The 26,413-nt window shown below is 40.4% G+C and overlaps 2 protein-coding genes and 4 non-coding genes across 9 annotated transcripts; 1 reads left to right on the top strand and 5 right to left on the bottom strand.

The window, feature by feature from the left end:
* Positions 1-3,126: 3,126 nt before the first annotated feature.
* Positions 3,127-20,390, top strand: RFC4 (replication factor C subunit 4). Of its 2 annotated transcripts, none has more exons than XM_030329284.2 (11): positions 3,127-3,183; positions 5,245-5,381; positions 6,949-7,027; positions 12,061-12,140; positions 14,394-14,513; positions 17,174-17,317; positions 17,509-17,629; positions 18,315-18,440; positions 19,668-19,748; positions 19,829-19,945; positions 20,026-20,390. In XM_030329284.2, the coding sequence occupies exons 2-11, from the start codon at positions 5,257-5,259 to the stop codon at positions 20,119-20,121; spliced, it is 1,089 nt and encodes a 362-aa protein (XP_030185144.1). In that variant the 5' UTR covers positions 3,127-3,183; positions 5,245-5,256; the 3' UTR covers positions 20,122-20,390. The 2 variants fall into 2 exon arrangements, with proteins under 2 accessions (XP_030185144.1, XP_030185143.1); XM_030329283.2 differs by lacking the exon at positions 3,127-3,183 and adding an exon at positions 3,588-3,660.
* EIF4A2 (eukaryotic translation initiation factor 4A2) lies at positions 20,299-26,410 on the bottom strand. 3 transcript variants are annotated; one of them, XR_003971710.2, is made up of 12 exons: positions 26,305-26,410; positions 25,457-25,502; positions 25,237-25,369; positions 24,817-24,956; positions 23,852-24,020; positions 23,632-23,741; positions 23,287-23,430; positions 22,852-22,989; positions 22,516-22,605; positions 22,215-22,294; positions 21,672-21,778; positions 20,299-20,965 (listed from the first exon to the last, which is right to left on the bottom strand). XR_003971710.2 is itself a non-coding variant. In XM_030329282.1 (11 exons), exons 1-11 carry the CDS (start codon positions 26,331-26,333, stop codon positions 20,821-20,823), a joined length of 1,224 nt encoding a protein of 407 aa, XP_030185142.1. In that variant the 5' UTR covers positions 26,334-26,409; the 3' UTR covers positions 20,299-20,820. The 3 variants fall into 3 exon arrangements, 1 of the variants encoding a protein (XP_030185142.1); XR_003971709.1 differs by having other exon boundaries at positions 20,878-20,965; positions 21,668-21,778; XM_030329282.1 differs by lacking the exon at positions 21,672-21,778 and having other exon boundaries at positions 26,305-26,409.
* Positions 22,350-22,489, bottom strand: LOC115524366. Its single transcript, XR_003972068.1, has one exon. It is a non-coding gene; the product is annotated as a small nucleolar RNA SNORA4 (small nucleolar RNA).
* LOC115524357 lies at positions 22,668-22,799 on the bottom strand. The gene has a single exon (XR_003972060.1). It is a non-coding gene; the product is annotated as a small nucleolar RNA SNORA63 (small nucleolar RNA).
* LOC115524386 lies at positions 23,065-23,240 on the bottom strand. Its single transcript, XR_003972088.1, has one exon. It is a non-coding gene; the product is annotated as a small nucleolar RNA SNORA81 (small nucleolar RNA).
* LOC115524393 lies at positions 25,058-25,126 on the bottom strand. Its single transcript, XR_003972095.1, has one exon. It is a non-coding gene; the product is annotated as a small nucleolar RNA SNORD2 (small nucleolar RNA).
* Positions 26,411-26,413: the final 3 nt, after the last annotated feature.

Raw genomic sequence — 26,413 nt, 5'->3', positions numbered from 1 at the left:
TAGTTCAAGCCCCACGTTGGGCTCTGTGCTGACAGCTCAGAACCCGGAGCCCGCTTTGGATTCTGTGTCTCTCTCTTTCTCTCTGCCCTCCCCCGTTTGCACTGTCTATCTCAAACATAACTAAACATTTTTTAAAAAGCCCTCCTTTAACATTAAAAACTTCACAAATCTCCACATAATACCATAATGGTAAATGAATGGCTATTTTTAAAAAAGCAAAAGCTATTATAAATTTATTAACTGGTTTAATCACATGAACACCCATGTATACTACAAAGTAGTATGTAATTATATAAAGACTTTTCTTGTTCTGGTGACAGAGACTGTGCATCGCGGCCACATAAAATTATGAAATGCTAGGGACACCTGGGTGGCTCAGTCAGTTAAGCGTCTGACTCGGTTTTGGCTCAGGTCATGATTTCACAGTTGGTGGGTTCAAGCCCCATGTTGGACTCTGCACTGACAGTGTAGAGCCTGCTTGGGATTCTCTTTCTCCCCCTCCCTCTCTGCCCCTCCTGAACATACTCTCTCTAAATATAAATAAATAAATAAACTTGAAAAAATCCGTCTATTCTTAAAAGAAAAAAAAAAGATTATGAAATACCTAGGTTAGGATGCTACCTATAGCTGTGTTCAGGAATGAAATGGTTGCTTAAGAAGGCAAGTGAGGTTGAAATCTGGCCCAGCCTCTAATCACCAAGTTTTTCACTCCATTAAGGGCTGAATATACCAGAGGAATGTGGCACAGTTTTTAAAACCAGCTGCCCAAGCATGCTATCATTCAGGTCTTTTTTCTACTTATGATAATGGCATCTCTGTGCCAGCCCTGACCCTGCCCAGTAACTAATTATAAGTCTTAACTCTGGAGTCAGTCCTAGATGTGGATTCTGGCTTTCTTGCTTATTTGCTGTTAACCTTATCCGTCTAAGCCTTGGTTTTCTTATCTATAAAATGGGGGTATATCTCCCTCTGTGTGGTTGTGGTGTTTGTTCAGGTAGCAACTGAATACCACCTACCTTTAGAGATCTTTAGCAACTTTATTATAGAGGCATAATTTACATACAGTAAAATGCACATACATTAAGTATACATTTTCATGGGTCCTGACATTGTAAACCAGTGACCAGAGAGGTAACCTGTGTGTTTTTTATACTCTCCAGGAAGTGTACCAGGCCCTGTGAGAGTTAGAAAGTAGTATAAAGGATAGTTAATCTGGTTAGCCCCTTGATTAGGTTAGGCTTGGGATATATGTACTCAGAGCCCCATACTTCCTCTTCCTAACACACATCATACTGTCACCCTCCTAGGCTGTAAAGCTACTTGAAGGCAAAGACCTTCTACCTTGTTTCCTGATGCACCCCCACCACCTAGAAGTGTCTAGGCACTTTGTAAGCACTAGTTAAAATACAAATGAATAAACGCGTAAAATTAACAATGAATATCATGTTGAGCTTGTATCAAACAAAATTTATACTCATTTATTTAGAGAAGACCCAGATCAACCTTATGAGTTAGGGGAAAGCCCTGCAGCAAAGGTTGCATTTAAAAGGGGTCAGAATGGGGCGCCTGGGTGGCGCAGTCGGTTAAGCGTCCGACTTCAGCCAGGTCACGATCTCGCGGTCCACGAGTTCGAGCCCCGCGTCAGGCTCTGGGCTGATGGCTCAGAGCCTGGAGCCTGTTTCCGATTCTGTGTCTCCCTCTCTCTCTGCCCCTCCCCCGTTCATGCTCTGTCTCTCTCTGTCCCAAAAATAAATAAATGTTGAAAAAAAAAATTTAAAAAAAAAAATAAATAAAAGGGGTCAGATTTCAGTAAGATGTAGGAAAAATTCAGAGCTAAGAAATGAGTAAAGATAAAGACTTGCCTAGGGCCCATAGGGCATGTGTCATGGTAGGGTTAAACATTATTATCAATCTTCTGATTTTCATTGAGCATCTGCACCACCAGATTTCTGGGCAGGGCTCTGGGATTAGAAGATGACCACAGCAGCTGCATGGAAAAGCGCTCCCTCTCACCAACAGCCAGTTACTAATAGAGGTATAAGCCACATGCATTCAAAAGGGCAAAGACCTCGACTTCAGACTACTTATGTATCTCCCTTTAATTTTTTTTTTCTTTTTAATGTTTATTTTTGAGAGAGAGAGAGAGACAGAGTGCAAGCTGGGAAGGGGCAGAGAGAGAGGGACACACGGAAACTGAAGCAGGCTCCAGGCTCTGAGCTGTCAGCATAGAGACCCACTCTGGGTCCGAACCCACGAATGGTGAGATCATGACCTGAATCTAAGTACATGCTTAACCGACTGAGCCACCCAGGCGCCCCTCTCCCTTTTTTTTTTTTTTAAAGTTTATTTATTTTGAGAGAGAGAGCGCTCAAATAGGGGAGGAGCAGAGAGGGGAGAGAGAAAATCCCAAGCAGGCTACACACTCAGCTTGCAGCCCACTGTGGGGCTCGACAGTTCTCACGAACTGAGATCATGATTTGAGCTGAAACCAAGAGTCCCGGAGGCTTAACGGACTGAGCCGCCCAGGCGTCCCGCTGTCTCCCTTTTAAGCACAAAGTTTGCCAGGCAACCACCAAGGTGGAATTACAGGGCAGGATAATCAGGGTGCCCTCTTCTGGCCAGGGACCGACTCCACCCTCAACAACCCCCCTCTTTCCTTGGGGTGAAGTAGGTTGCAGGCCAAATTGTGTCCAGGCAGAAACGTCAGTGAGACGCCCCAGGACTACCGATCAAGTCCACGGTGCGGTAGAGGAAAACGGGACTCCCGAGGCCCTCCGCGGACCGCAGGCTCCGGACAGACCCACGCCCCGTCCGGCCCCTCGTGGGAGCCGTCGCAGACCCCTCCCCGCCCACGTTCGCAGAGCATGCCGGGGCCGCAGTGCCCGCGGCTCCTCCCCCTGGGTCGCTGTGAGTGTCCCTTGCCCTGCAGCCTCCAGTCCGAGGAATGCACGGGGACGGCGTGGAACTTTACCTACACCTCTTTGTCACTCTTGCCCCAGTCTGTGCGACCCCCAAAGCTTGTCACCTGTGCAAATAAAACGGGGTAGAAGTTAAGGGGCCCGTGGGCGCGGAGCGCGCGCGGCGAGCCGGAAGTGACGCGCTCCGTGCCCGCGTATTCCCGCCCTGCCCTTCGCCGGCTGTTCCGTGGCGGGAACCCGGGCGACCGTGCTGACGGCGGCTACTGTAAGTGTCACCCGGTCTGGCGGCTCCGGGCCTCTGAGGCCTGATGGTCTCACATTGGGGAACGGAGCTAGAATTTCGCGGCCACCTCGCCCCTTCCCTATCCCCGGGAGCCCCGGGGATGACCCTGCGGCATCCTCGCTCCGGAGACGAGCGGCTGAGAGGCCCAGGCAGTGCCCAGGAGCAGGCGAGCCAGGGATAACGGGCGACCGGCCGGAGAAATTGCAAGGGTGGCCTTCGCTCCCCTCACCTCCTGCGCCCTTGATGCCCCTGTGATGTCTTCCCCCTTCGCTCCCGTTCGCAGAATGGTAGCTCAGTACAGCATCTTTCAGAGCCCTGCTTTGGCTTGTAGTACAGTTTAGTAATTGCTGCAACCTGTGGCAGGGATGGAGGGAATAATCCAGTAACGCTAAAAAGCTAGGCTGTTTACAGGTTTCAACCATTTTTTACCGAGTATTTACTCATATGCCAAGCATAGAGGTATGTGTACACAGAAGTAAGCTTTTTCTGTGTATTTCTTTAAAAAAAAAAAAAGATTAAATTGACATACGATATTAGTTTCAGGTGTACCACAGTGCTTAAACGTTTGTATACATTGCGAAACTATTGACTACATTCCCTGTGCTGTAGGTTACATCCCGTGGTTCAATTTATTTTATAACTGGAAGTTTGTGCTTCTTAATCCCCTTCATTCATTCTGCCCTCTCCCTTCTGACAAGCACCAGTCTGTTCGCTGAGTCTGGGTTTTGTTTTGTTTTGTTTTGTTTAGATTCCTCATGTAAGTGAAATCATGCAGTATTTGGCTTTCTTTTGTCTTTGGTTAGTAGAACATCCGCAAGGTCTGTCCGTGTTGCCACAAATGGCAAGATTTTTTTTCTTGTTTATGGCTGAGTAACATCATGTGTGTGTATCACATCATCTTTATCCATTTATCCACTGATGAACACTTGAATTGTTTCCATATCTTGGCTGTTAGAAATAATGCTGCATTGAACATAGGGGCGCATAGATCTTTTTGAATACCCAATAGTGGAATTGCTGGATCATATGATACCTCTGTTTTCTAATACTTTGAGGAAACCCCATACTGGTTTTCATAGTGTCTGCACCAATTTAATTCCCACCAACAGGGCATGAGGGCTGGCACAATTCTTTTATTTACCTTTTATTCTATTATTAACTGCCTTATGGAGTCGGCCTTAGCTCCTTTTACAGAAGGGGAAGCTGAGTCACATAAATGGTAATTCAGTCACCAAATACTATGGAGCATCTATCATGTACTAGTTACTGCTCTAGGCCCTGAGCGAGAGCAGTGAAAAAACCAGAATTTTCGGGCAAGCTAACAATGCTCTCTTATCCCTAAAACAGCCTTCTGCTGCCTGTAAGAAAGTATATCTGAATGTTAATAGTGGTTATCTTCTGGGTGAGATTTTTGCATGACTTTTTAGAACAATTCATGCTTTCCCACTTTGTTTTGATTTCTTCAGATGAGCATGTTACTAAGCAAAAGAACTGTTTCCATTTTAACAACAAATTCCCAGACCCGACCCTCCCCACAAAACAGCCTGTTCAGAGTCAGCGGTAGTCGTTGGCTCTGCCACTAGAACAGATCTTTGAGTAGAGCTCTAGGCGCAAGAAAAGAAATGAAAGTTCTCATTTGTGGTCCCAACTCCTCATTGCTAAGTCCGTCCCTGGGTCTGAGCTAAAGCTAGGCCCCTGACTGAAATGGAAGAGACTGTAGAGGCCCATGCATAGTTTGGCCATTAATGACATCATATTTGTCAAAAAGTGTGGAATTCAGAATTTTTCATTCATAAATTTATCTTTGTTCTGTAACTCTCTCAGTATAAATAAATTCTAAGTGTCCTAAGCACTTCGGCCAGTTTTATGGTCCCTTTAGTTCTCAGCACAGTACATTTAGAGGATGCTAGGTCATGAGGTGATGTCCTTTATTTGGTAAGTAATTATTGGAATATTTTGCACAAGGTTAAGCGTGCTTTCACGCCGTATGTCCTCCTAATGATTTCAAAAGAGCTTTTCCTTTTCTGTCTTGCACCTGGTCAGGGTGAAGTAACCATGCAGGCTTTTCTAAAAGGCACATCTGTCAGTACTAAACCACCACTGAAGGATCGAGTAGCTGCCACAGCTGGAAGCAGTGGAGAGAACAAGAAAGCCAAACCTGTTCCGTGGGTGGAAAAATAGTAAGAATGCTTGTGGTTTTGTTGAAATAGTTAATATATTACGTCTCTAACCAGTTTTGATCACTTTTTTTTTTTTTTTTTTTAACTTACGGGGAGAGGGATGATTTGCTTTGTTTAGATGTCCTTAAGAATCACCCAATTAGGTAAGTCATAGAGCCTTGCAGCTGAAACTACTGTAGAATGATCTAGTTTAATTACTTTATAGATGAACTAAGGTCTTGTGTATAACTCAGGTCTGTGGTTTAGGGATTGAGATACAGCAGAAGAAAACAGTTTCTAGAAGGTGACCATAAGGTCTTGTCAGGAGTTCCATTTAAATCCAAATAATCTGTTCCCCCTTTCATTGCTGATAGGTGGACATTGTTGAGTTTTTGCTTATGCATTTTGGCAAAAACGCTTGAGGTGGCGCTTAAATTTAAATCAGCTAAGCGATATTATGACAAGTTGTTATAACCCTTGGTGTTATAATAATATAGCCTCAATTATTACCAAAAGTTTGTGGATTACTTATAGGTCAAATAAGATCCTCCCGTGTTTTATTTGCTACCAACGATGGTTTTTAAAATGGGAGATTTCACATTCGAATCTAGATTTTTAATTTAAAAAATATACCGGAGGGGGGGAAACCTAGGTTTTCAGCTTCTCAGGGGATTAGACAGCACTAGATGCAGATTCTCACTTGACACCATGAGACCTGAGTACTGCTTCTCGTTCTGGCAAGGTCATATGTTCTTCAATTCGCCATCGTTCTTCTGTTTTCTCTTGCCTTACACTCTGCCTTCTTTACTCTTGCTTTCTCCCTGGCCCCTGCAGGTATTTGCATATGAAACCCTGGTGTATAACATACACTGGTTTCCCTAGAAAGCATTATCTGACATAAAATTCCCACCCAGCATTGACCTGATTAATTAGAAATGTATAAATCAAGGAAGAGCTTTTAGCCAACTAAGTACAGTACCTAATCTTAGGGTTAGGAGTATAACTTTGTTCCAGTTTCTCTTAAAATCACTACTGATGTAAGATGAAAATTATATGTTGTTATACTTCATTTTGGTTAAACTTGTTATTTTGTTAGCCCTCAGTCAATTGAATAGGTATGTATTTTCTGCACAGTTAGGTGATGGATGAAATTGGTATTAACCAATTAACTATGTTAACTGTGTATTAACTATATTAACCAAAATAGTTGCTTATTCTGGGTTGCTGAGTAGGTCTTTCTTTTCAGCTTAAGTGCATGATCTTATCAAAATACATTATGTTCTAGGCCATTGTTTACTTTAAATTTTTAACCAGTGGACATTTGTGGTGTAATAAAGCAAAATATTTTTACTTAATTGTTGTAAGTACTCTAGATGAAAGCAATGCATGTAAAAGGAAAAGTGATTTCACTCCTTCAGTATATATTAGCTTAAGGTAAATACAAATGGGGCTTCCACCTACTTCCAATTATGAAAGTTTCCCATTTTATCACCAATATATAAGAATTATCATTGGTATTTTAGCAAAAGGAACACTTAAGACATTACTGTGGCTATTATACTAAATAATCTCTGGGGTTTTTTTCCAGTCGCCCAAAATGTGTGGATGAAGTCGCTTTCCAGGAAGAAGTGGTTGCAGTACTGAAAAAGTCTTTAGAAGGAGCTGATGTGAGTAGCAAATGATGTGTCACGTCATTGGGAGATTGAAGATTTAATTTACTTACCCTCTTCCTTCCTTTTATAATTGCCTGCTCCCCTAAAATACTAGCTGTACATACAGTATGCCCTTGATAACTATTTGTACAGTGGATGATTGGTTCAAATATTGATTGAGCATCTCCCATTCTGTCCTGTGGCATTGTTATGTAATACTCAAGTGGAGACCATTGAACGAGGCACGCTAGGTTCTTTGGCTCATGAGCTTTTATTTTGGTGGAGAGTGACAGAGAATAAATCTGCAAGCCAAATAAATAAGAGAATTATAGATAATTGTGCTCTGAAGAAGAGTTAGAGATTCTTTGAAACTCTAATTGCTCACCTAATGTTAGGATTTGGTTTGAACTACAACATAAAAAACATGAGTATTTCTGCTTATAGCATTGTGTCTCCTGCTGTGATATGTGAGATTTAAAAAAACTCTTTATGGATGTGAGGGTGATCTGGCTGTAACATCTGTCACCCCATTGATGGCCAGGGTTGATTCGGCTGATCTGGCTGGCTAGGCGGGTGTCCCCTTCCTCCCTTACCGCTCCATGTGTGTCCCTCCCGAAGCTGCACACTCGGTTGAAGAGGACAACCTTCCCCGATAGAGGAGGACCGTTCTTTGGTCAAGGGTGTACGAGTAGCTGCGCTCCCCTGCCGAAACCTCCAAACAAGCTCTCAAGGTCCATTTGTAGGAGAATATAGGGTAGTCAAGTTTCCAAGACTCCAGACACATCCAAATGAGGTGCTGCATGTGGCAGTCTGCCTTTCTTAAAAAACAAAAAAACCCAAAAAACCTTTGAATGACTTGCATCTTAGGTTATTCAGGGGCAAGATAACTCCATAAGAAGAATTAGCAGTTTAAAGTTGTATTATGAAGTGCTTTAAGAACTCAGTAAAAGAAGGGGAAAAGTTGCAGATGAAAGTGGGATGTGGTTTTTACTTTTTTTCCCGAGGAAGAGTTGCTTCCTTCCTCTCTGCCTGACTACTTTGGATTAGAGGTTCTTTTGGCTTTTGCTGCCATTATTCTCTTCCTGGAATTATACTAGAGTAGTACATATTTTGAAAGAAGTTCTATTTCTCAAACTATTTAAAATCTTTGCCAGTTTTTGTTTTGATTTGATCTTGACACAAATGTCTTTACCTTTTAATTTTGGTGTATACAGTTTCTTTTTAATTAAAAAAATTTTTTTAATGTTTATTCATTTTTGAGAGACAGAGCGTGAGTGGGGGAGGGGCAGAGAGAGAGGGAGACACAGAATCCAAAGCAGGTCCCAGGCTCTGGGCTTGAACCTGCACACTGTGAGATCATGGCCTGAGCTGAAGTCGGATGCTGAACTGACTAAGCCACTCAGATGCCCCTGGTGTATACAATTTTAATTGTATAGTAATAACTACACAGACTGCAGGACAAGATATATTTTAATTGGTAGTATTCTCAACTCTTTAGGCATATGTAGTGGGATTATGATCCAGTTCTTGACTTTATACCATCTATCTTATAAGGCTGAATTAAGAAGTTTCTTTTTTAAACCCTTGTTTAATATTTTATGTTTGTTTTCAGACCAAGTTTTAGAAAATTTAAAGATGAAATATTTTTTTAATAAATGCTTTTATGTTTATTTATTTTTGAGAGAGAGTGCAAGTGGGAAGGGAAAGAGAGGGAGATACAGAATTCGAAGCAGTCTCCAGACTGAGCTATCAGCACAAGCCCAATGTGGGGCTCGAACTCACGGACCATGAGATTATGACCTGAACTCAAGCCAGACACTTAACACTGAACCACCCAGGTGTCCCAAGATGAAATAATTTTTAAATTCTATAGAGTAAAGAAAAACAATCCATACCTTCATTTACTTTAGTGTATGTGCTGCTGAAGTGAGTACTCGTTCCTTCATTTAGATTAAAAGTTATTAAAGTAGAATTATAATAGATGTTTTTCAGACTTTTTTTTTTCAGTTTATGTATTTATTTTGAGAAAGAGTACGCAGGAGAGGAGCAGAGAGATAGAGGGAGAGAGATAATCACAAGCAGGATCCACACCGTTAGCACAGAGCCCCATGTAAAGCTCAGACTCAGAAACTGTGAGATCGTGACCTGAGCCGAAATCAAGAGTCAGTTGCTTAACCGACTATGCCGCCCAGGCACCTCCAGAAATCAATTTTAAGCCCTAATATTCCACATACAGTTCTTGAACGCACCATATATATCACTGTTATGTAATGTAAGGCTTAATAACTTTGCCATGTTTCAAAGAATTTAAGTTATTGTATGTGATAGTTACATGGATGAATTACTATAAATATTGAAGCATGCATGAATCAAAATAATAGTAATGACCTTAAAGGGGCACCTGGGTGGCTCAGTTGGTTGAGCATCCAACTCTTGATTTCTGCTCAGGTCATGATCTCATGGTTCATAGGATTGAGTCTTGTGTCAGGCTCTGCACTGACAGCACGGAGTCTGCTTGAGATTCTCTTGCATGAGCGCATGCACTCTCTCTCAAAAATAAATAAACATTTAAAAAAATAGTTATAATCTTAAAGACGAAGCCCAGGAATATTTTTTTAATAAAATTGACCTATCCAAGTTGACTAGCCCAGAGCTACTAGAAGGAATGCAATAATAAGGATTAGAGTGGAAATAAGTAAAATAGAGACTAAAACAAACAAAAACAGTAGAAAAGATCAGTGAAACCAAGAGCTGGTTCTTTGAAAAGATAAACAAAATTGATAGACCTTTAGCCAGACTCCTCAAGAAAAAGACAAGACTCAAAATCAGAAATGAAAGAATAGAGATACCAAATGACACCACAGAAATACAAAGAATTATAAGAGAACATGATGGAAAAGTATATACCAACAGATTGGACAACCTAGAAGAAATAGATAAATTCTAAAAACATATAATCTTCCAAAACTGAATCAGGAAGAAATAGAAAATCTGAATAAACCAGTTACTAGTAATGAAGTTGAATTGGTAATTCCAAAACTCCCAGCAGACAAAAGTCCAGGACCAGATGACTTCATAGGTGAATTCAACTAAACATTTAAAGAAGAGGTAATACCTATTCTTCTCAAACTAATCAAAAAAGTAGAAGAGGAAGGAAAACTACCAAATTTGTTCTATGAGGCTAGTATTTTCCTGATTCCAAAACCGGTTAAAATGCTTAGAAGGTTTTTGGTGTTTGCGGGGCGCCTGGGTGGCGCAGTCGGTCCGACTTCAGCCAGGTCACGATCTCGCGGTCCGTGAGTTCGAGCCCCGCGTCAGGCTCTGGGCTGATGGCTCAGAGCCTGGAGCCTGTTTCCGATTCTGTGTCTCCCTCTCTCTCTGCCCCTCCCCCGTTCATGCTCTGTCTCTCTCTGTCCCAAAAATAAATAAACGTTGAAAAAAAAAATTAAAAAAAAAAAAGTTTTTGGTGTTTGTTTTTAAGTAGTGAAACTCATAGCTTGTGTCTTAAGCTATGTTACTAACATGACAGTAGCACTCTTCAGTCTGTACATTTGTACATCGGTTTATTTATTTGACACATGTTGAGTACAGTACAAGATGCTGAGAACACAGATATGAAGAGAACAAATAAAGTTCTTGACCTTCTTACGCTTACCATCTAGTGAGGTAGACCGGTATTTTACAATCAAACCCAATCACTAAGTAACAACTGTAAGTTACTGTATATAAATAAATAATTACAAAGTGTGTTAAGTGCAAAGACTGATGAGAGAGTAACACAAGAGTTCCACTTTAGACTGGGTGGTCAGGGAAGGCTTCTGACTTGTAATGCAGTAAGAGTTGGCTAAACAGAAAAAAACAGACCCTACCTAGTTCATGGGGGAAACGTAGGCCATAAAGTGCTTAGTTGTTAGAATTCACTGTAAGTTGGAGCCTAGAAGGTGAGAGAGTTGGTGAGCAGATCATGGATGTCCTTGTAGGTATAGGTTGATTTTTGTTTGTCTGGTTTTGTTTTTCTAAGTAGAGTGTGAAGTCAGTGAATAGTTTTTAAGTGGCAAGCAGAGTGGCATCTGATTTGGGTGAAGAATGGATGGGAAGGCCGAGGATTAGACAAGAGTGGAAACACATGAACTGTGCTGCCTAGTTTCCTATGTGCGGTGATTTCTGTATGTGAAAGGACGTACTGAAGAATGCAGTTTTGTAACAGCTCATTAGATTTTTGTAGATTTATCAGTCTGTACCACAGATTGTGTGCTTGATATGAGCCAAGCTAATGAGATTTAAGGTATACAAAAAGATAGTGATTTAGTTTAATCCTTTCTTCCTCTAATTAATTCTCCCTGATATATTGGGCATCCCTACACAGTATATAATCATGGTATAGAGTACTACCTAGCACTTAATAAATGGTTTGTTTTTTTTTTTTCTTCTCCTACTCTTGGAACATTATCGAGAGTCCTGATGAGTCTTTTTCATTCCTTTTTCCTCAGTATTAGCCAAATCCAGGTTCTCCTTTGGTCCGTTTCCTCTTTGAAGCAACTGACATGTTTATAAAATATAAAATCTTGCCCAGTCCTGAGCAAAGGGTGGGATAGGGCACTGAAAGAAGCCTGAGATTCCAGTTTTGGGGTGCCTAGCTGGCTCGGTTGGTGGAGTGTGAGACTCTTGATCTCAGGGTTGGTTGTGAGTTTAAGCCCCACGCTGAGTGTAGAGATTACTTAAGAAATTTAATCTTTAAAAAAAAAAAAAGTTCCTAATTCCAGCTTTGAAAGCTTCACTTAAGTATATTGGGAATAGAGCAGTCATAAATATGGATTCAGCTTAAGATATTAGACATTTTGGAAGAAAGTACAGTATTACCTGAAAAAAGGAAAAGCAGGATTTACAACTGCTAATACTGTGATACTGGTTATATGAAGAAATATTTGTATTCAGATATGTGCACTATTAGGGAAGTCATTGCACTGTTCCATAGACATTTTCAGTCATCATTTTCATCTGTTTGTGCCAGAATACAGTTTTTAAAAAAAAAAATTTAACTTCTACAGCTCCCTAATCTCTTGTTTTATGGGCCACCTGGAACTGGAAAAACATCCACTATTCTGGCAGCAGCTAGAGAGCTTTTTGGGTAAGTTCAAATCTCTTCTTTGAAAAGGCCTAGACACCAAAAATCTCTGCTTTTCTTTCTCTAAAAGTTTATATTTGGTTTCTCTGCATGGTGATTGGCTTTGTTTTTGTTTCTGTATTTTTTATTAATTCAGCGGGCCCATTTCAAGTTCTTCCCCTCCAATAAATAAGCTTGGCTACATCTTTTGTAATCTTCATTTTGAACCTTATTCAGATGCTGGAATGTACTACAACACAGTAGCGTCATGATTTTTCATCACTTGAACTTTTTCGTTATGATTTTTGGAGCCCAGAGGACCTATCCTATCTTTCTTCAATCATGCCAATACTCACCTCAGTCTGTTAATGGTGTGTTCGCATCTATGTCCTTGTGTGATAGAATCTGCTGTGTCTGATGCTGCTGACCCACACCAGCCCTTCCAGAGTTTCTTCTGGCTCGGGCCTTTCCAGCGTTGCCTCTGGAGTAACTAGGCCAGCTCCTTGCCCTCAAGTATCTTGAGTGAGCACAGTATGTGGTAGTTGATGCAGTAGGAGTCCAGGAACACCAAAAAATCCGTGAGCCAGTTTCTTAGATTCTTCTTTCTGGATTGACTGTCTTGGCTTAGCCAACCATTTTAGAGCAGCCCTTGGATTTCTCCACAATTTTTGTATCAAGCATAAGGTCAAAGGGTACATCTGAAATCCTACACGTAAAAATAATCAGATGCCTCTGAAAGCACCAAATATGTAGAGATAATTAGTTCTATGTGAACTAATGTGAAGGAACTATGTGAAATGTGAAGGAAGAAAAATGGGGAAGCTGCTGTGAACCTAATATTTTATTTATTTGACAGCAACTTTTGTTTCTCAAGGAAATTATAAAAGTTCTTTGGATTATTCCACAACTCCAGTCCAAACTGAACCGGCCTTAGCAATGTAGTCATAATGAACTTAAGTACTTTATTAGTTTTTTGAGAGGTCAATCCAAATTATATAACTTTTAAAATATCCTCTTAAAAATAATGTCCTTATAGAACTAAAAGAACTTTAATTATGAATTCCACATTTCATAGTATATGTAGTTTTAAAATAGAAAATATATACACAGAGCTTTGTGTGTTTATGCCCAAAGAAAAATGCCTAGGATCTCATGCTGTTTAGGAAAAATAAAGAGAAGACTAAATCCCAACTCTTTTTTAATTAAAAAATATGTGTATAATGAAAAAGGGGAACCCATTTTCAAAACACTGGTGTGGCAGGGTGTTTTAATTGTTCTTTTAATTTTCTTCTGATTTCTCAGATGGTCCTATGGTGAGCCACTTTTTTTTTTAATATTTATTTTCGAGAGAGAGAATTTGAGAGCGAGCACACGTGAGCAGGGGAGGGGCAGGGGACAGAGGATCTGAAGTGCACTTCTGTGCTGACAGCAGAAGCCCAATGCGGGGCTCAAACTCACGAACCAAACCATGAGATCATGACCTGAGCTGAAGTTGGACACTTAACCGACTAAGTCACCCAGGCACCCCTGGTGAACTACCTTTAAGAATTTTTTTAAAAACTCACTTAAGAAAAACTTCATGTATTAATTCAGTAATAGCCCTGATAGAAAGCCACCTTATGGAAATAATCGAAAATATGCTCTATTGCGGCAGTATTTAAAATTGGACATATTTAAAACTAGATGTCCAACAATAAGCAAATGGTACAGTCATAGGATAGAACATCATAAAGCTTTTAAAATGGTATTTATGGGGCGCCTGGGTGGCTCAGTCAGTTAAGCGTCCGACTTCCTCAGGTCATGATCTTGCGGTCAGTTAGTTCGAGCCCCACGTTGGGCTCTGTGCTGAGAGCTCAGAGCCTGGAGCCTGCTTTGAATTCTATCTCCCTCTCTCTCTGCCCCTCCCCAGCTCACGCTCTATTCTCTGTCTCAAAAGATGAATAAACGTTAAAAAAAAATTTTTTTAATGATATTTACGGTGGTTCTGATGACATGGCAAGATGTTCATGATATAATCCTAAGTGAAAAATTGATTTAAAATGTTATAAATTATGTGATACCATCTTTTTTTTTTTCCCATCTGCTTTTTAAACTGCATGGAAAAAAACCTATGTCTATGCAAAAGAAAAAATACAAAAGTGATTGTGTGCCTTCTATCTATAGTGTTTACTAGGTGGATTTTAAACTACTTCAAAATGTGCCATTTTTAAAATGTAGTTTAAACCTTGGTTATTTATATGCTGTATGATGTTTCATATTTGTTTCATTTTGACATAGGCCTGAGTTGTTTCGATTGAGAGTTCTTGAATTAAATGCATCTGATGAACGTGGAATACAGGTTGTTAGAGAAAAAGTGAAGAATTTTGCTCAATTAACTGTGTCAGGAAGTCGTTCAGAGTAAGTAAGCTCACTTTCCCTTCTTCATCCCATGTCATTGCATGTAAAATACTTCTCTGCCAAATGTCCAACTCCTTTTTCTTTTTTAATTTTTTTAAAAATTTTTCTTATGTTTATTTTTGAGACAGAACATGAAAGGGGAGGGTCAGAGAGAGGGAGACACAGAATCTGAAGCAGGCACCAGGCTCCGAGCTGTCAGCACAGAGCCCGACGTGGGGCTGGAACTCACGGACCGTGAGATCATGACCTGAGCTGAAGTCGGATGCCTAACCGACTGAGCCACCCAGGTGCCCCTTCTTTTTTAATTTTTTTTAATGTTTATTTTTGAGAGAGAGCACAAGTGGGGGAGGGGCAGAGAGAGAAGGAGACACAGAATCCGAAGTAGGCTCCAGGCTCTGAGCTGTCAGCACAAAGCCCAATGTGGGGCTCCAACTCAAGGACCGTGAGATCATGACCTGAGCTGAAGTCGGAAGCTTAACCGACTGAGCCACCCAGGCACCCCTGTCCAACTCCTTGGATCATATCTCTTTTTAAGATTTTATTTTTTTAAGTAATCTCTACACCCTGTAGGGCTCGAACTTGTAACTCCAAGATTGAGTTATATTCTCTGCTGACTGAGCCAGCCAGGTGCCCAATTATCTAAATTATTTAAACCCACCAAGTGACCTTTCTATTATAATAACTAATTTTAAATTGTTTACTGTCAAGAGTTTTTAACTGATGTTTTGTCTAAGGAGTATTAATCAAATTTGATAGTTTGGTGGTACACTCATAATAAAAAATCCAGATTTTTGTTATTGTGTTATTTGAAAAAAAATTCAGGTATCTTAAGCTTCAGTGTATATTTCATACTTAGGGTGACCATATAAGTTCTTGTCCAAACTCAGACACTTTTAGACTAAAAGAGGAGGTATTAGTAATTTAAATAGGACTTCCCTGAGTTAAACAGTGATGTTTAGTCAGCTACTTATACTGCTTAGATGGCAAAGTACCAAGATAAAATTTTTGGAAGCTGGCATATATTTAAATTTGTATCTGAGCATATTTAAGAATTTGTAGAAAGTGATTTTTGATATCTACCTTGGCCTGACAATGCATATAAATCCTGTATTTGATAAGGGACTTAGATCAAAAATATATAAAGAACTCTTAGGGGCGCCTGGGTGGCGCAGTCGGTTAAGCGTCCGACTTCAGCCAGGTCACGATCTCGCGGTCTGTGAGTTCGAGCCCCGCGTCAGGCTCTGGGCTGATGGCTCAGAGCCTGGAGCCTGTTTCCGATTCTGTGTCTCCCTCTCTCTCTGCCCCTCCCCCGTTCATGCTCTGTCTCTCTCTGTCCCAAAAATAAATAAAACGTTGAAAAAAAAAAAATTAAAAAAAAAAAAAAAAAAAAAGAACTCTTACATTTTAATGATAAAAAGAAAACCCAGTTTAAAAGGCAAAGGAACTGAATAGACCTTACACTAAAGAAGATACAGTAGTTCTCCCCCCGCACCCCCCATTATATATTGTTTCTGTGGTTTCAGTTGCCTGCACTCAGCTGAAGTACAGAAACAAATGATCTACCTTCTGACATAATCCTCAGAAGGTCATTAGTAGCCTGACATCACTTCATCTCATCACATAGGCATTTTACCATCTCACATGATCACAAGAAGGGTTAGTACAGTCTCATAAGATATTCTGAGACCATGTTCACATAAATTTTATTACACTATAGTTGTAATTGTTCTGTTTCGTTATTAATTACATTATTGTTCATCTTTTCCTATGCCTGATTTATAAATTGAACTTTTTCATAGGTAAGTATATAGGGGGTATGTGTGAATAGGAAAATACATGGTATATATATTTGTATGCCGTTTGGTGTACTATCCCGGGCTTCAGGCATCCAGCGGGGTCTTGGAATGTACTCCCTGTGGATAAGGGGGGACTACTATACAAATGGCCAGTAAGCATGTGGAAACATGCTCATCAACATCATTAGCCACAGAGAAATGCAAATGGAAACCATGATGAGATACCACTTTACACATACTTGCATGGTTGTTATCAAAAAGAAAATAATTCATATTGGTAAGAATGTTAAGAAATTGGAACCCTTATACTTTGCTGACTATAATGTAAAATGGTACAAACATTTTGAAAGTACTTTGGCGGGTCCTTTAAAAGTTAAACATAGAGTTACCAGATGACCCAGCAATTCCAATCCTAGGTATATACCCACAAGAAATGAAAAAATAGGTCTGTTCAAAACATGTACAAAAATGTTCATGGCGGTATTATTTATAATAGTCAAAACATGGAAAAATCCAAATATCCATTAACTTATGAATGACCGAATAAACTGTGGTATATCCCTTTGCCATATTATTTAGCCATAAAAAGGAATGAAGTAATGACGCAACAAAATGAATGAACCTTGAAAGCATACTAAGTGAAAGAAGCCAATCACAAAAGACAACATATTATTCCATTTATATGAAATGTCTAGAATATGCACATCTGTGGAGAAAGTAGAGATCCATGATTGCCTATGGCTGGGAGAGTTGGGAGAAGTGACTCCTAGTGGGCATGGGGTTTTTTTGGGGGACCATGAGAATATTCTAAAAGTAGATTGTGGTGGTGATATGTGAATTATAACTCCTGTTTCTCTGAATCAGTGGGAAGCCATGTCCACCTTTTAAGATTGTGATTCTGGATGAAGCAGATTCTATGACCTCGGCTGCTCAGGCAGCTTTACGACGTACTATGGAGAAGGAGTCTAAAACCACCCGATTCTGTCTCATCTGTAATTATGTCAGTCGGTATGTGTATTGCCCTGAAGATAGATGCTAGGCAGCCTTATTTTGATAACTCCAATTAGGGAGAAAAAAACTTTAAATGTTTCAAGGCTACAGTCATTTCTCCTCTATCACATCTTGATTTGTTCTTGATAAAAAGGTCTTTGGGGGGAAATTCTTTAGATACTGACTTTCTTTTCCCCAATATTTTACAGAATAATTGAACCTCTGACCTCTAGATGTTCTAAATTCCGCTTCAAACCACTGTCAGATAAAATTCAACAGCAGCGATTACTAGACATTGCTGATAAAGAACATGTCAAAATTAGCAATGAGGTAATTCCTAATTATTGCAATTACTAATTCCTTTGATGAATTCATGTAAAGAGGTCCTGAAAGCATCAAATGTGTTGCTTTAATTTCCGATACCTTTAGGCAAAGTTAAGCTAAAAGAGTGACAGTTGGAATGTTGAGGAATTATATAGCTTCAGCATTCTTGTTACTATTAGAAGTTTATTATATTTCAGAGACCCAGAACTGGGGCAGATTTCATACACCTGATACAAATTCTGCAAAAAATCTCTGCATAATGACAAGATTTTAGTGTCCTACCTAATGTTTCACTTCAGGAGAAATTTGGTGATGAAATTCAGGTACAGAAAGAGACTATAAAGGCCTAATTCATTTTAACAGAATTTAACCATAATTTGAATCGTTTTTGCTTCATGTATTAAATAGAAAGTAGGATTCGAAGTGTGGAACATCTCTGTCTCTGCAAATTTCTTTCAGAGGCAAAAGATCTATATCCTTTTATTGGACTGATGCTGTCTTCATGAATTCTGCCATTTTATAGGACTGATAATATTCCCCTAAAAATGAAAATACATTTTTTCCCCATTAACTCTAGGCTAAAACAAAGTGTTTTTCCACTTCCTTTATTAAAGCCAAAAGTCATAATTGGCTGTCCATCACTGGTAAAAAAAAAAAAAAAAAAAAAAAAAAAAAATTTTTTTTTTCCTAGGGAATAGCTTATCTTGTTAAAGTGTCAGAAGGAGACTTAAGAAAAGCTATTACATTTCTTCAAAGTGCTACTCGATTAACAGGTGGAAAGGAGATCACAGAGAAGGTGATCACAGACATTGCTGGGGTAAGATTGAAATTTTTAGTTGGCTTTGTGGCTTTTAGAAAATTTTCATCAAATATATACAGAATGCTTAATATGTGCTGGTTTATTCCATTTGGGCAGCTTTAACAAAATACCATAGGCTGAGTGGCTTATAAACAGAATTTCACAATTCTGGAGGCTGGGCAGTCTGAGGTCAAATGTATTGAGTATCTGGTGAGAACTAACTTCTTAGTGCCTAGACTCTAGTTTGTGGACTAGACTCACTGCATCCTCCCCTGGCAGAAAGGTCTTTTATAAGGGCACTAATCCCATTCATGGGGGTTTCACCCTCAGGACCTAATCAACCTCCCAACAGCCTCCTACCTTCTTAACATCACAATAGGGATTTTTAATAGGAGTCTTGGGGTTATTAGGTTATAGCATGTGCCAAGTACTGTGCTAGAAACCGTGTAATAAGGGAACAACCTGGAAGCATCACAACACTTCAGGGATGTGGCATTAAAATAGATTTAACAACTGTCCCTGTTCTGACAAATCTCTTCTGGCCAAAAGGTCATACATATATAAAGGGGCAATATCCTACTTACAGAAATCATTTGTCAGGGTTCATCTCTATTAGGATTACTACTGCTACTACTTTTAAAACTTAAGTTCCCAAAGGTATTTTTCAGTGCCGTAATGAAATTGATGGCATTAGTCGCCTTTAATTTTCTGGGTACTTTGGGCCTTCTGAGAGCAGTCTCTTCTTAGTGGCATCTTTGTTTGGAAAGGGGCGGGGGGCACTCTCCTTTAAAGTCCCTTTTTTAAAGTACTTGGCTCATTTGAGCCACTGGGGTATGACAGCAGCCAGTAGGGACAATTTTTAGCTGTTCACCCACTGCCCAGATCAGCTATTCTTGTTTCATCATGGGCTCAAACTTGAAGCTCTCAGGAGCAAAGGAAAGCAAAATGCATCTCCCTGGATATAGAATAGTGACTGGACTAATTTAAGGTGCTCCAACACAGGGTAAAAGGCCAGGGCCATATGGAAAACTCCGCTCCCTAGCTTTCTGGATCATATGTCTGGAGTTCGGGATAGAAGCCATAAAGGGGCTTTCCAGCTCTGCATGGGTTTAGTTAGGGTTAACAGCTCTACATCCCATGCCACAGGACGTCTTTTTGCATACAATGAACTACCCTACCCAGGCTGAGAGAAAAGTGGGTTCAGGCATGTTCAGACCCAGAAACCAAACCTTATAATCTTTTTAGGTAATACCAGCTGAGACCATCGATGGACTATTTGCTGCATGTCAGAGTGGCTCTTTTGACAAACTAGAAGGTGTAGTAAAAGTAAGTCATCACTTCACAGTAACTATGGGGAAGGGAAAACTTAAAAGAATCACCCCAAATGCTGTACTTTCCTGTTGCAGAATTTAATAGATGAGGGCCATGCAGCCACTCAGCTTGTAAATCAACTTCATGATGTGGTTGTAGAAAATGATAACCTTTCCGACAAACAGAAATCCATCATCACAGAAAAACTTGCTGTAAGTAAGCACCTGTTTGCACACTTCAGCAAAACGTAGAACTCCAAGGGAAATTTTACTAACCTTTAGTTTTCTTGTAGGAAGTAGACAAGTGCTTAGCGGATGGTGCTGATGAACATCTACAACTGATCAGCCTCTGTGCTACTGTGATGCAGCAGTTAACTCAGAATTGCTGAAATGTTCGTAAGATGTTTAAAACTTACACAAATAAAATAACCAAAACACCTTTAAAGTGAATATACAATTTATTTAACATTCAAACTTCATTAAGACATGTGCAATATGGCAATTTTAATTACTGGGGGTTTTAACCCTACCTAGGATATGATTGCTTGCTGGGGCTTAGCAACAGGGTCCAGTTCACACTTAGCACTAATTAAATACTTTATTGAATAAATACAATACCAAACAAAATGCATTCAAATGCTTTCTAAAAAAAAAAAAATTTTAAAGGCCTTTCTATTCAGGCTAATGACAAACACAATAAAGGCAGATATGCTAGTTTAACATAATTGGCTGATTTTATACAGCACTTATATCTTTTAGTCCACAAGTATATTATTAAATGATAGAGAACATCTAATACAACCATTTCTACAGAACTAGGAAATAAATTTCTAAGAAAGAAAGATTTTACAGACCCCATCTTTTATACCCAACCCCAACAGTCTAACTCTAAAGAGGATAAAGCCAATGCCTTTCTCCTCACAAGAGCTCACGACTAAAGTCGCTTTGCTATCAAAATCTGTATTTCTGATCCGTTATGAGCATTGAGACAAGATTCAAATATTCCCAAAGAAAGAAGCACAATGCACGTTGTGATCGCCAATTCAGCAACAGCGAGCACTGCATTCAAAACTATCTCATCCCAGGAATTAAATAAGGTCAGCCACATTCATTGGCATTTCCTCCACTGTAGTATTGTAGAAAGTCTCAATGTCACGAAGAATCCTCTTGTCTTCTTCAGTAACAAAGTTTATAGCCACACCTTTCCTCCCAAATCGACCCCCTCTGCCAATTCTGTGTAAGAAAAAAAAAAATCAGCAATTAGAATGTTTCTTCTCAAATTCAAATGAACTACTGAACATGATGATCCACTTGTTAACCATCAGCTGCTGTTTACTTAAGGTTATAGTTCGTGCTTCTAATTGGAGCACTAGCTGCTAATCAATATCTAGAGAAAAAAATCTTCCTTTGCAGTTAGTGCCAAAAGGATTCAAGGCTTGTCTGGCTGCAAAATGAGATTTTATCAGGTGTCTTGAGCACTACTTTTAAAGCAGATGACAGTATTGTGTTTGGGGTAGTGAAATTAAAGCCCATACCAAAGTGGGCCAGCCAAGAGCAGATGTCAGCCTGGGACAGATGTAAACACCAGGGATAAAACAAAAAGAACAGTTATGTAATCCATTTCGACGCACATCTGGAACTGTAAACTGTAAATACAAATGCTGCAAGGTTAACTACTACCTAAAACTCACAACTTTTTCCAGTGGGAAAACAAGTATTTGGTATGGTAACCCAAACTTATCACTGCTTTTTTGCTCAGTTTCACACGTTGTAACTCAAATTACTCAAAACGTGTTTACCTCCAAAACAGCTTTCTACCTTCCTGTTAGAAACCAGACAACACAAACCACCTACTAGACTAACATACAAAATGCCTTGGCTGGAGCAACTTAAAATATCAAATAATCATGACAAAAGAAAAACAAATATAAATACCGACTCGCTCTTTATTCAAACAGTGTGCTGTTTCGCTTATGATTCCACGTCCTAAATTACGTCAACGCCGTTTCTGAGCGCCATCTCGTCATCAACTGCTGCTATCGACTCCTGTATTTTTTAAAAAGTCTTTTTTTACATCATATAACAAAGTACAGTTCAATTTACTTAGGGATAAAGCCACTATAACTAAACCAGGGACTGCTCAAATTGCTACCAGACAACACCAAGAAACTCCCAACTACAGAGGAATCATCGAGAAAGCACATGGACACAGGAACTTCACTAAAAACTCAAAAATAAGCTAAGACCAACAGATCTAAACAACCAGATTTGTATGTATTAAGTCCACAATTTGGGCAACATTTACAACTGTTTTCCCACTGTAAGATGACCAATCTTCCCAAGTACAATTTTAGTTACACCTTACCAAGTTACTAAGTCTTTTTACTTCCCTGATTTGAAGTTACCTTTCAAATAAATCAGTCAGTAGAAAAGCCATACATGAGTTCCTTTTCCCAATGCAGTCAAGATGCCACCTACTCACCTGTGAATATAGTTTTCACGATTGGTAGGTAGATCATAGTTTATAACCAATGACACTTGTTGCACATCAATCCCACGAGCCTGAAATACAGTAATATAATGTTCAACTCCAAAAAAAAGCCCCACACAGCTATGTAATGTAGGCCACAAAATAGTAGTGAACTATGTTAAGTGGTATAGCCCACTGTGGAGTGTGGTCTGTTCTTTATTCTCCCAAAGAGCCCAAGTTGGTAAAGGTTATTAAAAAACCTTCCCCCCAAAACAAACTTTTGGTAGATTAAACAGAACAGTAAGAGACTTACCAACAAGTCAGTAGTGATCAGAACGCGGCTTGACCCTGATCGAAATTCCCTCATGATAACATCTCTTTCCTTCTGGTCCATGTCACCATGCTGCAAATTAACAAACCTTAATTCAAGAATCACCAGTCAGACCAATATTTAACTTTATTGACATGTATGAGACCAAGCGTCCCTGGCTGCTACAGGAGTATAGCAGACAGGTATAGTTAAGAAACAACTTTATTTTGAGCAGGGGGAACGACAACACAGCACTTAACAGCTATATTGTAGTCTAAATCCTGCTTTAATGAAAATACAACACTGTAATTACCACTGCTAGGTTACAACACCTCTTACCAGAGCAGAAACTGTGAAGTCCCTGGCGTGCATTTTCTCAGTGAGCCAGTCCACCTTGCGCCTTGTATTAAGAAAAATAACAGCCTGAGTAATCGTCAGGGTCTCGTACAAGTCACAAAGTGTATCCAACTTCCATTCCTACAATATTTCAAAGTTAACAGTCATTAAAATCTAGTTTCCAACTCCCATGAGAAATTCATTGTTAGGCCTAATACGTATAGCACCAAATCTTAAGACAAAGGACACTGGACATTAAGAAAGAGGTCCACCCCAGTCTTGACAATCTAGTGCAGTTATTTTTCTTCTTGTGTGTACTCTGCTAGCATTACTACAGAAACTAAGACAATCTTAGGTTCTGTAATTTTAGCACAGTGCTTATACAAGAAGGTTAAAAAAAAAAGCTACATCTTAATGTCTAGTAATTAGATACATTACCTCTCTTTCAACATTAATATAAAACTGTTTGATTCCTTCAAGGGTCAATTCTTCCTTTTTCACCAGAATTCGAATTGGATCTCTCATGAATTTTTTGGTCACTTCCAACACATCAGTTGGCATTGTGGCAGAAAGCAACACAACCTTAAAAAGACCATGCTTATGTTACTGCACAAATAACACACTTTCACAATACTCAAAAAACAGACCAGCCTCACTATGAAACCGTGTTACAGTTCTGCACCAATTGCTTTAAGGGAAAAAAACCAACATTTCAATTGTACTGCAACCTGCATTAACCAAAGTCCCAACTACTATAGGAGAGGGAGTAAAATTAAAGCTCACCTGAATACTCGTATTTAATTTTTGGAAAATCTCATAGATTTGATCCTTAAACCCTCGGCTCAACATTTCATCTGCCTCATCCAAAACAAACATTTTGATCCATTTTGGAGCTGACAAAGACAAAGCCATACATATTATCAGCTCTAGATCGGTAAGAATAGGATTGCAAATTTTAATTTGTAATAGCAAAAACAAATTATATTCAATCAACAATACTTACAAAGGTATCTTCTGTTTAACATATCAAACACTCTTCCTGGTGTACCAACAACAATGTGTGGTGCTTCAGCCTGCAGTTTTTGCATTTCATTCCGAACATTGGTTCCACCAATGCAGGCATGACAAGTTGCTCCCATATAGTCTCCAAGGGCCAGAATTACCTTTTGGATCTAAAAGCCAATACCCTTAGTTATTATGCAGCAGAACTATAGGCTGTGACTAAAATTCCAAAGCACAATGGCAAATATCTGGTCTGCAAATAGCTTCTATGCATGCACAGCACTTAACTACTTCCAAGCTTAAAATGCAGACTGCTCTAACAGCTTCCTGATAACATTCCCTTAAGGTGTCTTCCTTATGCCTTGTCAAACTTGGAATCTTGTTGCCCCAGATACCAGCTATGTTAATTAAAAGATCTGAGTTCAATCATTTCCTACATTGCTCTTCATTGTGTAGGAAGGGGTAAATGGTGGAACAGTGGAATGATCTCTGCAATTACATCTAGGACAACATGTGGATACTTAAGTTTTCCCCGAGTACTGGAATTTGTCATTTTGACCTTAATAAAGCCTAGTTTTATTAGCAAGGTTTTACTTCAAAGCCAATATAGCAGTGAGCTTTGAAAACATAGCATGCAACAGATGCATCACAAACTACTGAGACAGTCAAAGAACATGTCACTGCAGTTTTCATGTTGCACAACTGCATTCAAACTTCAAAATGGGAACAGACCTAGTCCACCCTGAAAAGAACACTTTGGTTTCTCAAACCTCTTACACAACCTTGCAAACCATACCTGCACACCCAGTTCCTATGTTGAACTTTCAACAACTCCCTGCATGCATGGACAATTAAAAGGAGGGCTCTAATAGGACCGATTTACACTAAGTTTTAAATTCTTCACAGTTGTGAAACCTGAAACCTATGCAACACGCAAGCAGTTTTTTTGAACTACACTATCAATACCTGTTGAGCCAGTTCTCTGGTGGGGGCCAATACTAGTGCTTGGGTCTCCTTGAACTCAATCTCCAACTGTTGCAGGATGGAAATAGCAAATGTGGCTGTCTTGCCAGTACCTGACTGAGCTTGAGCAATCACATCATACCCTAAAAAAAGTAGGATACATATTTACCGATCCCACATCAAACCGCCACTTCTAGTTCACACCATGTATTCCGTTTGGAACATTAATTATGCCCAAATCATCAAGTGATCAGCAATGAGCATTCTCTTCATTTCAGGTCAGTCCCGAAAGATGATTGCCATCATTTCACTTTAAGGAATACAAACAGGTGCTAGTCCCCCAGAAGTTATTTTCCCTTTTATGGTCCAGGTCTATGTAGAACAGTTAATTCATTTCTATCAAGTGCTAACTAGTTCTTTTACCTTTAATACAAGGAATAATAGCTCTCTGCTGAATAGCTGAAGGCTTCTCAAAACCGTAAGCATAGATGCCCCGAAGAAGAGACTCCTTTAAATTCATATCGTCAAAGTTATCAACAATCTCATTCCAGTTGCTCTGTAAGTTACATATAAAAAAGACCCGAGTAAGTGGGATGAACAAGCTCACCTTTCCACCGTTTCAAAATCCACACACATTCCTTACCTCGATGACACCATCGGGGTCCATTCCCTCTGGGCCTCCATGTTCTCTGCCGACGAGAATACTGCAGTTAGAGAACTTCCCTTTCCCACGTCTTCTCAGGGGCACACCAAGGGACAGCCCTATTCTCGGCGGCCTCCTCGGGCTACCCTCCCCTGCACGTGTACACTCTTTAAAGCACAAGAAGGCCCGTGCGCGCCTGTCCGAAGGCCGAGAATAGGGGACGCCCGGAAAGGCCCCACGGACGGCGGCCCTTCCCCCCCAGGCCCGACCGCCGGGCGCTGCCGTCTCGGCGGCAGACCGTCTCGCGAGAGCTCCACGCGCTGAGCTCCGCCCCTTACACTGCGCAAGCCGGGGTGATTGACGCGGGCCGAGGCCTGGCAAGAGCTGTGCCAACGGTTCGCAGGGACCCCGTTGCCGGCGCGGTCCCAGCCGCCTTGTGGTGGTGACGAGCGGGCGCCGCTGCCACCCTTCCCCCCACCCCACCCAAAGTCGAGCACTACAACTCGCGCCATCCGCCGCCAATAAAGCTTTCGGCCCGTTACAGTGTACCGACTGCGGACTGCGCCAACCCCTTTAAACGTGGCCCCGTGGCAGGGAAACCGGCCGCGGTTTCAAAGCGTCTTCGGGGGGAGAGAGGACACCCTCCAACACCACTCCGTTTTGGTACCCTAGTCACCCCACAACCCAGGCCCTACCCATCATGGAAGCTTCTCGAAGGGCAGGGGGGTACTGCACCCCAAGGAAACGCCCATGAACCCAGAGCTCCCTGCCCCACGCCGTCCATTACACTGTCCGCTCGCGTCATATGACCTTCACCACAAACTACCACCACCGAGAAAGCGCCATACCTGTTATAATCCGCAGAGCCACCAGACATGATCCGAAGAAACACTCAGCGCCCGACTGGAAAGACAGCGGTACCGCGCCACCCGTTTTTTATAGGCTCGCGGCCGGAAC

The sequence above is a fragment of the Lynx canadensis genome, chromosome C2, assembly GCF_007474595.2.
Source record: "Lynx canadensis isolate LIC74 chromosome C2, mLynCan4.pri.v2, whole genome shotgun sequence".
NCBI lineage: Eukaryota > Metazoa > Chordata > Mammalia > Carnivora > Felidae > Lynx > Lynx canadensis.
Note: the sequence above shows the minus strand (reverse complement) of the source record. Positions and strands in the feature narration are given on the sequence as shown.